General features: G+C 35.4%; 1 protein-coding gene across 4 annotated transcripts in view; it reads left to right on the top strand.

Moving 5' to 3' along the window:
• LOC106869038 (sorting nexin-14) overlaps nt 1-12,736 on the top strand; it is a 64,440-nt gene extending 51,704 nt beyond the window's left edge. For 2 of the 4 annotated variants that reach the window (XM_089350142.1, XM_089350140.1), the window contains 6 exons: nt 251-292; nt 6,394-6,467; nt 7,850-7,908; nt 9,752-9,950; nt 11,787-11,820; nt 12,403-12,736. In XM_089350142.1, coding sequence (XP_089206268.1) covers nt 251-292; nt 6,394-6,467; nt 7,850-7,908; nt 9,752-9,950; nt 11,787-11,820; nt 12,403-12,721 — 727 coding nt within the window. In that variant the 3' untranslated portion in view covers nt 12,722-12,736. The remainder of the gene's footprint in view (nt 1-250; nt 293-6,393; nt 6,468-7,849; nt 7,909-9,751; nt 9,951-11,786; nt 11,821-12,402) is intronic. The other 2 variants (XM_089350143.1, XM_089350141.1) reach the window with 1 other exon arrangement.
• The last annotated feature ends 598 nt before the right edge of the window (nt 12,737-13,334 follow it).

Here is a 13,334-nt window from a genome sequence, read left to right as displayed (position 1 = left end):
TCGAAGCCTACTGTGGAAGGCGCTTGATAAGGGTATCCCATGCTGGGACTGAATCTGAAACCTCTTGGTTGGAAAGTGAGGAAAGGCTGATTTAAAAATGATTAGTATAAATTTTCATTTGGGTTGTTGGTTTCTTTTGGAGCATATTTTCAGTGAAATGTTTTGTTGAATGTTAACTAATGCAAGCTGTGCTGCTGTTTCAGTTATTCAAGTGAATTGAGTAATAATTAAATGTCATCTCTCCATGCAGTGTCATAGCTGTTCCCAAGCCTCCAATTGTTAATAATCACCGGTAATATTTTCATCTTTAAATGGTGTTGTTGTCGATGTTGTAGTATGTGTTCAGTATTTGTTTGTCAACGTTAAACATTTCTTTTGGTTGCTCTTGTTGTGTTGCTGTCACCTTTTAAAGCATTTCACAATTAGAAATGCTTTGAATTCATTTTTTTCTTAGCTAACTATAGACAGGGTATCCTACAAGAAAATCAGCATTTAAACCTGTCTATTAGTTAAAAACTTGATACACTGAAGAGACACATGCTATGTAATAATAATAATAATAATTGTTTATAATTTTGGCAGAAGGCCAGCAATAGTAAGTCATTTGCATGAATTGTGATGCTCAAATGCTACTTATTTCATTGACCTCGAAAAAATGAAAGGCAAAGCTGACCTCGGTGGAATTTGAACTCAGAATGTAAAGAGCCAGCAGAAATGCTGCTAAGCCTTTTGCTACTTATTTCATTGACCTCGAAAAAATGAAAGGCAAAGCTGACCTCGGTGGAATTTGAACTCAGAATGTAAAGAGCCAGCAGAAATGCTGCTAAGCCTTTTGCCTGGCATGCTGACCATTCTGCCAGCTTAACAAGACGAAGAATGAGGTCACATGTTGTGGAAGTTTATTTGAAATTCAATATTATACAAAAGAGATCATTGATTTGACGAAGAATGGGGTAAAAACATTTCCCTATTTGCATCCAAGAAGATATTGATGAATGTCTTCAAATTTCTGGAACGAAAATATCTAATGATCTTTGTTGATCTGAAGAACACATCCAAACCAAAAACATCAAAATGAAAATTGAGAAAGTTTTGATTCAACTCTTTTCTGTCACAACATTTACTGTAGTTATATTGTTATTGTTCCTTATGTTGCTCTCATGGCCTCTGTTCTACATTTATTATAGCCATGTTGCAATCATGCTTTGCGCTCCTATCTTGCTTTCTATTGCTATTTTGCTTTGTGTTGCTATCATCTCTTAAGTTACTATCATATTTTGTATCATACATTTACGATAACCATATTGCTATCATGCTTTCTGTTGCTATTATATTTTGTGATATACTTTCAGTATAGTCATGTGGCCATCATGTTTTATGTTGTACAATATTTGCCACTCTAAGCCTGTCGGTCAGTATAGTCATGTGGCCATCATGTTTTATGTTGTACAATATTTGCCACTCTAAGCCTGTCGGTCACTCAAGCCATGTTGCTATCAAGTTTTCTGCTCCGATAGGATTTACTCTGTTACTCTTTATATGACATTTACTCTTGTTACGTTGCTATTATGCTATACTCTGTCTTAAAGATTCTGCATTACAATGTCTGAAGACAAGAACCAATCGGTTTAGACCAATTTAAATTCTATAAAAGAACTCCTCATAAATCACTGGTGAAGATCTTCCATTGAGTCTATTGATTTTTATTTATTCCATTGTTTTTACCATTTTCTTTTTTCTGCTACCCCTTTTCTACAAGACTCTTAATCTCTCTATTGCTGTCATATCGAAAGTGATTATAAAGAAATTCAATTTTATTCATTTGAATGCTTGATGAGATTCCACTGGTTCTATATCACACACAGACACACGTGTGTGTGTGTGTGTGTGTGTGTGTGTGTGTGTGTGTGTGTGTGTTTTTAAAACTTCCTAATTTCAAATTTCAAAATGCATTTGCTTCCCACTGAAGGAAAGTTAGTTCAAGTGCACTTTTCATGAAGAAGTCAATATGTAGGTCATGATTGATTGAAATGGTTACACAGCCATTGCGGTCATTGTTTGTTTATATTGGTCCCTGGGGGAGTGACCAAAGCCATAACAACTTCTAGAATTTGTAGCAGGGATGGTGGTGGTGGTGGGAATAACTGATATTGATGCAGTTGGTCTTATGGCTCAACTATTGCCATGTCTAATGTTGTAGTGGGAACTTTGGAGTTCTGAAGAAATAGGGTTGTCTTAAATATTTAGTAGAGGTCCTGGTTGGATGGGATACTGTAGTACAATACTTGGGTATTTTACTATGTAATTTTGAAAATAGGGTGACACTCCATCCTTAGGTTTATTTCATTGAATAATTGTTTTTATAAGTATAATAATCTGCAATCTAGGAACTTAGAATGTGGTGACCTCTCACCTTTGAGTAACCCTAAACAAAACCTCAATAATTTATATTTGTGCTGAGAGGTTTTCCAGACTTTTATTTAAAAGAACTTTATCGCAGATTCTGACTTCCTGTTGTTTAGTACCTAACCCTAACCCTAACCCATGCTAGCATGGAAAGCAGACGTTAAACGAAGGTGTAATAACATATTTAGATTCACATTTAAATAAACAAGTGCCTTGTTAGCTAATGTTCAAATGAAAACTTATAAACTGTATTGTGTTAAACTAATACTTCACTACATATGTCTCTAGATCAGTAAGCATTTTCAATATACAATATTTATCAGGATTCTACTGTGAGAACGAATATGTTGTATATTCTGTAAAACAGTTCAAACATGTTAAATTATTTATTTAAAATTTTTATATATTATCTAAATCATCCTTACAAAAATATTATACAATTTCTATTATTGAAATGAAAATATCATTCAATGTCCATTTCCATATTGGAATGGCCTGGACAGTTTGACAAGATCTGAAGTGTTCAAAGATTGTACCATGTGTTTCGTTTGGCATGCGTTTTATGGATGGATAGCCTTCTTAATGTCAACCATGTTATTATTTGCATTGGATGAGGTTGCCATGCAGCCCGCAGGACTAAAATCCCCTTTGGTGGGGGAGAGGGAGGGAGGTGGCTTTATGCTAAGAGATGAGTGGGTAAAATGAGAGAGAGAGAGAGAGGGGGGGGGGGGTGAGTCAGGACAGAAGAGGTTTGTAGCTGTAGAGGTACCACTTGGTTACTCACATGATAGAAGAGATGATGGGGTTGATTGGGGTGGAAGTGGAGAGATAAAAATGATGGGGATGAGTTGTGAGGGTGGAGTGAGAAGAGGGAATGTGGGTGGGGAGAAGTTGCAAGAGTGTATGGGGGAGAGATGATGAGAGAGGGAATATGAAGAGCATGTTAGTGTTATTGATTAAATTCTTATTTTTATTATTATTTACTTAAAATCTCATCCGATGTTCTTTACATTTATATAATGTCACTCACACACACATATTGCTTTTGAAATTCTAGCAATCTGTGTTGCATGATGGAATGCTTTGAGATGTTCTTGCTTTCTGCATTTTGGTTAGAAGAGCTGACATTTCTTTTAGTTTTTGGTTAATTCTCTTCTTCTAATTTAGTGTCACCATCAAAACCAACTTGAAGTATTTCTCTCATTGTATCTCCCTCCTGCTTCACCTTTATTATTCATAGCCAACCAATTTCCAAATGCTTTTGTCTGGATATTGTTTCAAGAATTGTCGTTTGTCAAAAGTTCTCTGTAATTGGCTTTTTCTTTTCTTCTTTTTTTGCTGCAATTTTGAACATTCCTCTCTGAGATTTTTGCTTCCATGACATTGCTATCATATTCCATGCATCCAGAATGGAAATCCATTTTGGAATTTTCTTTTACATAAGATTGGCTTTGAATGTCTTTGAATTCAGTTAAAATTCTTGTACAAATTTGTCTTTGAGTAAACTTTTAACCCTTTTAGCATTCTGATTGCTTTGTCAAAATGTAATCCTTATTTTTTTCACATTGTTTTGAATTAATCATGGATTATCTTGGAGTTTTGAAATTTGGACGATGTGATTGTGTATATTTAGAGTGACATTGTAGGCTAAATGTGAGAGTGACATTATTTACATTATTTGCAATTGACGGATATTTGTCCTCATCTTGTTTGTTGTTAACACAAAGTTTCGGCTGATATACCCTCCAGCCTTCATCAGGTGTCTTGGGGAAATTTCGAATCTGGGTTCTCATTCCTAAGATTTTTTTGATATTGTTGTTGTTGTTATTATTCAGGTCACTGCTTGGAATTGAACTCGGAAGCTTGGGGTTAGTAGCCTGTGCTCTTAACTACTATGCCATATGCCCATGGGCATATGTCCAGGCAGTGACCTGAATAATAATAATAATAATAATAATAATAACATCGAAAAATGCCTTAGGAATGAGAACCCAGGTTTGAAATTTCCCTAAGATACCTGATGAAGGCTGGAGGGTATATCAGCCGAAATGTGTTAACAACAAACAAGAAGATGAGGACAAATATCCATCAAATGTAAATAATGTATCAGGTCATCTCATAAGTTCTTTCCGAATTTTGAATAAAGAAAACAAGTGATCAAATGTTATATTTAATTGAAATTTAATCATCAATGTACTTTCCCTGATTATCTATGACTTTCTTCCATCTATTTACAAGTTTTTTAATCCCATCAATGTAAAACTCTTTTGATTTCAAAGCGAAGAACTCTGAAATGTCAGTTTCGACCTCCTCCAAGCTTGTGAAAGTTATGTGTCCCAAATGATTCTGTAAACTACAAAACAAATGCTAGTCTGAAGGAGCAGGGTCGGGAGAATAAGGTGGATGAGGAATTTTTTTCTAATGATTTGTATAGTAAAGAGTATATATGGATGTATGTGTGTGTATGTGTACACACACACACACACACACTATTGATTTCTGGCTTTACACAAGATATTGAGCATTAGAGATTGTGTGATGCTTATTGCTGAAACTTATTAACAGTGTAAGTGATTTGGTGGCTTTCATTCTGAAATTGAACTTAGATCATCGATTTGGCCCTTTGAGGCATAACCTTTAGCTCTTTTGCAACTGTTTATAAGAAATAACGATAATCATTTAATGTTAATTAATTTGTGTTTGTCTTTATATAACAACTGTTGTGTTTGTTATGTGACCAGAGTTGGTCAAAAAAGTATTGTACCAAACCAATTAAGGGTTTTAGGGATTTTCGTTAAATGTTTGTTTGGCATTTCATGCTTTTTTGAATTAATCAATTTAATTAACAAGTTCATTGATTTCATTAACTATACCATTTTGTTTCAAGCTGTTGAAATGAAATTAATAATTCTCATACACACACACCCTCATATATATATATATATATATATATATATATATATATATATATATATGCACACACACACACGAACAACTTGATGTTACATTCATATAATGTTAAAATAATCAGTATTAAGTTTTTCTCTTATATCATGACAAATGCTGCTCATTATGAATGATTACTAGTATATTTATATCTTAATTATTCAGATTTAATTTAAATGAAGCTATAATAATAATAATAATAATTATTATTATAAGTTCTTGATCTGCTAGCAGTGATGGCTCAAAGAACTGAGACTAATTTCCAAACAGGAAAGTAAATTTGAGCACAAATGCTGCTGTAAGCCTTGACACAGTGTCTAGAGAGAAGACCACAACAATGGGAATTGGTTTAGAAGGTTTCAGTCTGGAAATATGGATACCAGTAATGAACTATGGGAGAAGCCCAGAGCAGTGGAAATAACTTGAGTAAAATGGTTTGAACACTTGTGAAAGTTTTCAATTCTTCCACAGTGACCTTATGTCATCTCAAGGCTTTATGAAATATTTTTAAAAGCAGAAAAGCATGAATTTCACATATAATTCATACTTTGTGTTCCACAGTTGTTTCATTAGGATAAATGTCATTAAATTATAATTATATGATTATGATGCATAATTGAATTAATTTAAAAACTATTTACCCAAATTATAAATATTAATAGCACATAGTATTACTAATGATTTGGGTCAGAATGGTTTTTAATTTAATTTAATTTAACTAATGTGTATCATATATTAGCATAGTCTTTTATTTAAGAGCTTTAGGGGTCTGAGTCCACAACTCAGTTTTAATTCCTAATAAGAGCCTTTCCACTTCACATGTATCACAGATGTGAGTTTTCTTGAGAAACAACTCTCAATTTTCATTTTCCTTCTTTTTTAAAAAATCTCAGATTTCATATTTATGAGAAACCATTATTAAAGTTAAAAAAAAGAAAATTGTTCAAAAATGTGTCATATTTTGTAAACAGCAGTGGAATATTGTATTTTTATTTTGATTTTAATTTTATTAATTTTTCCTTTTTTTTTTTCTTTCAAAAGGCCCCAGAAAAAGAAAGAATTTGGTTTCTCTAACTTTGGTAACAAAATCAAAGAAGTATTTAAAAGTTCTTCAAGTAAGTCAGTTATATTGCTGATCATGTTGGTTTGAAACCTCTTTGCTGCCAGATCTTTGTATCTTTGTAGACACCATTTTATCTCAACAGAAAAATTTGGTGCCAGTTGATGGAAAATTGGTTTAGACACACTTGAGTGTATGTTTTGGTAATTATCTCTGTTTGAAAAGGAAATCTACCTGGGTAGATGACAGTTGAAGGAAACGATCTTTATCCCTCCACCCAGCATTATTATACAGTTTATATTCCTGTGAGGTTTGTGGTGGCAGAATCCACTGTCAACCATTAGTTATTGATCTGGTTTGATTCCCAAGTGAGGCCGATGATGGTTAGACATTACAGCTTCAACAGAATCTTCATGTTCATAAAAGTCAGTCACACCTGACCAGTCAGCGACATAGTTAGTGGATGGTTCAGTTGCTGTTCAGTTGTGCAACCATAAAAGGTTGTATATTGACTCAGTATTAATTAGGAGGTTGTGTTTTAAAGGCTATCCTGAGTTAATTAATTGTGTATATCTTATGAGATCCTTGATGGCTTTCAAAGAAAGCTTATAAATACAGAATGCAGTGAATAAATTGTCATCTAAATTATAGTTGTTCTGTGTGTTCACCATCTGATCCTGGCAGAAATTTTTCTTGTCGGAGGAAAACCAAAGCATGTTCGGTTGGAGAGGATGCTTGAGTTTGTTCGAAAGCTTCGTAGCACAGTCTTTCCTCTTGCCCTTGATGGCTTGGGGTAAAAATTAGCCCTTTCTCATCTTGTATGAGGAATACAGAATGTGTTCATGCACCACCTGCCTGATAAGAAATTCAGACACTCCCATGTCCCTGGAAATGGACTTGATTGACTTGGAAGGATCATTGTCAATTATGGCTTGGATCTTACCAATAAATTCAGGAGTTCTTTTCATATCAGAATGATCAGAAGGAGTTTTCCGAGCTGCCGTCCCTTCGTAATCCCCATTAGACTCATCCAACTCTTTCCAAATCCTCTGCACTGTCCTCAGATTAACACCCAGACATTCTAAAATGTTTGTATTGGAGGTACAGCATGTCGTTTCCAAATTTCTGGCAGAGTGAATTGTGTTATGGTGCTGTTTTTCTCACAGATGGTGCCCAGCTGACCCTATTATACTATGTAGTTGACAAAATCAAAAACAAACAATGCACATGCGTGAAATTAACAATGTATAAAATGGCAACAATTTACCCATTGCACCCCTGTACCTCCGGTCCTCTTTCTCCAAGTGTTTTACCCAGCTTATCTCTATCTGAGCAGACATAATCATACCTTCCCTTGGCTATGGCATATCTAGGATTACATTGTTATTTTGAATATAAAAATATTAGATCCTATGTTTCTGATATTTTCTCTTACAGTTGAAGGCAAACTTCCTGAAGTTGAAAACACGGATGATGCTGACACAGTTACCATTGCCGTATGTAAAAGTTTCACATCTTCTGTAAACACAAAACAGTTTAAAATCTCAAAAAAAAAAAAAGGAAAAAACAAAACAAAAACAGTTTAATATCTTCTGTTAAGGGAAAATAGTTTAATATCTATTTCTGTCCTCTTTCTTGTTTCTTCCTCCCTCCCTCTCTTTGTTTCCTTTCCTCTCTTTCCCTCTCTGTTTCCTTCCCCCCTCTCTCTCTCTCTCGCTCGGTAACCATGTACCTCCTCTGTGTCTGCCTCTCTATTTCTCTGTTACACTCTAGACTTTCATCATTTGATACTGGATCACCTCCTCCAATTCCCCCTCTGTTATAGCAAGACACCTGTTTCTGTCTCTCTGTCATATTCTAACCTTTCATCCTCTGACTCAAATTCCCCTCCTCAAATGCCCCTGCCTCTCTCATAATTCCTTATCTTGTGGGTTACTCGGTGACCCTGCCAGTGCTGGGGGTCACGTAAAAAGCATCCAGTCCACACTAACATGGTTGGCATTTGGAAGGCCATGTAAAAAGCACTGAGTCCACTCTGCAGAGTGATTGGCATTTGGAAGGCCATCCAGCTGTAAAAATGCCAAGACCTCACCTCACCTGTGCTAGTGCCATGTAAAAAGCACTGAGTCCACTCTGCAGAGAGGTTGGTGTTAAGAAGGGCATCCAACCGTAAAAATCCTGCCAAAACAGACACAATAACCTGGGGTAGTATATTACCTGGCTGGCTCCATCAACAGTCTTACCCATGCATGCATGGAAGACAGACATTAAACGTTGATGCTGATCTTTTGTTTAATATCTCCTGTTAACACATCAGTTTAATATCTTCTGTTGACAGTTTGATATGTCCTGTTAGCACAAAATTGTTTAATGTCTTTTAACATAGAGTTGTTCAACTTTTGTAAACACAAAACTGTTTAATATCTTCTACTACCACAAAACAGTTTAATATTTTCGGTTAACACAGAGCAGTTTAGTATCTTCTAAACATGATTCAAAATCTCAAAACACTTTTTGAAAGTTTGTATCTTTTATATTTTGATTAATAAATACCTTGTTAGCCCACCTCCCCCTGCCACTCCATTCATAAATTATTTCTCTTCTCATTATTTTCCAGTTTGTTTTATATTTATTAATGATGATGATGATGATGATAGGAAAGTGAGAGATGAGATTCAGGCAAAAAACCCTGATTGTTTCAATGACAAAAAAATGGTTTTACTGTGTATTAACCTTGGCAAATATGACAAGTTCTGGTTGGGAATTATTTCTTCACTAATCCCCGTTGTTTGTCAGGGGAAAATCAATTCAAAAGAGTGTAAGAAGGGTATCAATGTGAGTCAGACAGGTTTCGAAAATATTACCCAAATAAAACCATGGATTCAAGGGGTTGTCTTAGTGTATTGTTTCATTAATTGTTTTATTGGATTAGTTTTGAATGCTAATTAACGCATGTTCATTGTTTCTGGAGTTACATATGAAGTTAGTGCTTCTAGAAATATCATTGATATTTTAAAAAGTTAATCATCTCTAATTAGTCATTTAATATGATTGTTGTTTGTGGTTGTTGGAAAGAAGATTGATCAGTGTTGATAATTTTGGGGTGGGGGAGGTAGGTGTCAGTGGTGAGGTGGTGGATGGAGACAGGAGGAGGTGGCACATTGGATTGCTCTAGGGTTATTATAGAGTTCACAAAATCAATGGAGTAGAGACTGTTTTCGGAGCAGTTGATGTAGCAGAGTGATGATACAAATCAAACGTGTGATTGTTTATAAATGTGTTCAAAATATAAAAAGACCAAAAGGTATGGAATGTCACTAACGGACGTATTTTTCTCAGTCTTGTAGTTCTCTTGAAGATGAAATTTCATATGAAAACTTTTATGATTGGTCATCAAATTGGGAATGTCCTCTCCATGACTTGAGTACATGGAGAATTACCATTCCACGCATTGGAGGACGGCCAGACCCTGACAACATAAAGAAACTGTTTTTTGTCTTCATCATTGATGTTCATAGAGTTGATGTTTCATCAGAAGGTCAGTTGACTTTTGCAAATTAATTTTAATTAAATTGGAAATAAATAAAATGTTTTAAAATATTTATATTAAAGCCACAGGTGATGCTGTACGACCGTTTCAAGTGGTTCCATTTAATTGAACAATGCAATCATTACATCAATTTAAATGCAGGGCTATCCTCAGCTGCATAAATAAATAGAATTTTTTTAATCCGTCAAACAAATGTGTCTGACTGATTAAAAAAATCCTCTAATAGGATAAGAAGACAGACAAAGTGCATCCTCTAATAGGGTAAGACGACTAAGTCCTCTAATAACGTAAATCCCCTAATAGGGGAAGACATGGAGAATTATCATTCCATGCATTGGAGGATGACCAGACCCTGACAACATAAACTGTTTTTTGTCTTTATCCTCTAAGAGGATAAGAAGACAGACAGACAAAGTCCATGCTGTTGTCACTGACAACAGCATGGACTTTGTCTATCTTCCTACCCTATTAGAGGATTTAAGTAAAATTATACAAATGTCTCCAACCGATTAAAAAAATTCAGTTTATTTATGCAGTTGAGGATTGCTCTGCATTTAAATTGATGTAATGATTGCATTGTTCAATTAAATGGAGCTGCTTGAAACGGTCGTACTGCATCACCTCTGGATATCCTGTTGCTTATTTTGATTTTATTCACCTTATTTTGAAAGTGTACAAATAATACCGCACTAATTTTTGGTGTTTCAACTTAAGTACCTGATTCATCTGAATCCCAATTATTTATATTAAAGTGTTATTTTGAGATATTCAGAAGACTTCTCTTGAAGTCTTCTGAATATCTCCAGTAATATTTGGATATCTTACAAACATTTACTCTAAAAACTGAGACAAAATATATTTGAACATCATTTAATAAAAGAATACATTTACAATAAAAGTTGTGTATATGCAAACAGGGATTTACAATTGTCCGCTAAGGTTTGCGTTTTTAACGCTAACATCATTCCATCCTTGCCACCAGGTTTGCCGGTACCCCAGGCAAGCTGAACTTTGGCAGGTGCAAGCTGATGGTTGTTGAAATTTCCCTGTCTTCGTCATGCCCTCCTTGGTGCCTCCTAGCTCATGGTTCCCTGGGCAACTGCCAGAGTTGCCGGTACCTTGAGCTGGCCCTGCCTACCACACTCATCCAAGACATGAAGTCTCTATCAATGGCACATCCAAACATTGGAGAGATTTCACCAAAAGTGTCTTCTCAGGCAAATATTTAGACATCATATGGAAATCTTTTATTTCTCACACATATCATATGTAATATCTAAATGTTTCTAAAATCTATCTATCTATGTGTGTGGTTGTGTGGTTTGTGTCTCTGAAATATATTTAGAAAAGGAAATTTCTGTATTGTACAAAATGTAATGTAAATATGCTATATGAACTTAATGCACACATGATTCTGGGTTCAATCCCACTGTATGGTACCTTGTGCAAATGTCTTCTACTATAGCCTTAGGCCCACCAAAGCCTTATGATTGGATTTAGTAGATGGAAACTGAAAGAAGCCCGTCGTATATATATATATTTCTGTGTGTGTCTTTATGTCTGTGTTTGTCCCCCCACCCCTGCTTGATAACAGTTGCTGGTGTGTTTATGTCCCTGTAACTTAGCAGTTTGGCCTAAGAGACTGATAGAATAAGTGCCACGGTTAAAAAAAAAAAACAGTCTTGGGGTTGATTCATTTGACTATAATTCTTCAAGGTGATGCCCCAGCATGGCCACAGTATAATGACTGAAACAAGTGAAAGATAATTAATAAAACTACTTTGAATCCACAAGTAATTAGTAAATTGCTATTTTAATTTCCAGATGGATCTCAAAAGGCAAGTTGGACTGTTGCTAGGTATGTGCTTTCATTATATTCAGAATCATTTATTAAAAGAAAATCTTAATACAATGTTTATTAAAACAAAAACTTTTTTAAAAGAGGGTAGTAACAGGTCATGCATTTGGTTTGGCTGTTTTTTTAATTCTTTATCACTTTTATATGGAACTCAAAATGCTGCAGGAAGTTCTTAGAGAATGAAGTTGTGGAAGTTTCATTTATTCTTTGAAAACTTTTCTAAAATGGATTGAAATTATGAATTTCCATTTTATTTTCCCTTAACTCTGTTTTCTGGTTAAGATCAATTATTATCAGCCACTCATTTAAATAATCTTTTTTTCTTTATTTTTGCAAAGACTTAGCCTTGAAATATCTTAGATTTGTGTGAAATAAAAGAATTTTAAAAGAATAGAATTAAATTTCACAAAGTTTATCAACTTATTTTAGTTTTAATTCTAATTTTCTTCATTTCTTTTAAAAATGGCTGTTGATGTGTCTTTTATGTTTAAGCAGCATTTCTGAAATTGTGTTCTGGAAGAACCAATTTAAAGGTTGTGTTTGTTGTTTCATTCTCTCTTACATCTTGCAACTCTTTTGCAGGCGCTATCAAGAGTTTTATGTTCTAGAACAAAGACTGACTGAGTTCCATGGTAAGTCATTGAATATAGACTTTGTCCTTGTGAATGAGAATGTTGTGAAAGTCTTGTGTGTAAAGGTTTTGAGTTCAAATTTCCTGAGGGGAGTTAGGGTTATATCATTATCATCATCATCATCGCTTAATGTCCATTGTCCATGCTGGCATGGGTTGGATGGTTTGACTGGGATGGTACACTGGGAGGCTGCACCAGACTCCAGTCTGATTTGGCATGATCTCTATGGCTGGATGCCCTTCTTAATGCCAACCACTCTGAGAGTGTAATGGGTGTCTTTTACGTGCCGCCAGCATGACACCTGTGTCTGCCATGACTGCGATTTTGCTTGGCTTGATGGGTCTTCTTCTCAAGCATGACGTAATGCCAAAGGTCTTGGTCATTGCCTCCGTGAGGTCCAACACTTGAAAGGAGATAGGCCACTTTGCCTCCATGAGGCCCAATGCTCAAAAGGTGTTCATTACATGTCACCAGCACGAGTGCACTTGGCTTGATGGGTCCTCTCAAGCACAGCACATTGCCAAAGGTATCGGTTACTAGTCATTGCCTCTGAGGCTCAAAGTTCGAAGATCACGCTTCACCACTTCGTCCCATGTCTTTCTGGGCCTACCTCTACCATGGGTTCCCCTCCACAGAGATCAGTACTTCTTTACACAGCTGTCCTCGTCCATACGCATCACATGACCATACCAACACAGTTGTCTCTCTTGCACACCACATCTGATGCTTTTTATGCCCAACTGTTCTCTCAAGACATTTACACTCTGTCATACACATCCAATGAAACATACTGGCTTCATTTCTTCCAAGCCTACACATGTCCTTGGCTGTCACGACCCATGTTTCACTGCCATGTAGCAAGTCTTCTGGTACAGAAGTGAG

The sequence above is a fragment of the Octopus bimaculoides genome, chromosome 4 (assembly GCF_046866305.1).
Source record: "Octopus bimaculoides isolate indiv1 chromosome 4, ASM4686630v1, whole genome shotgun sequence".
NCBI classification, from domain to species: Eukaryota; Metazoa; Mollusca; class Cephalopoda; order Octopoda; family Octopodidae; genus Octopus; species Octopus bimaculoides.
This window is presented reverse-complemented; position numbering and strand designations above follow the sequence as displayed.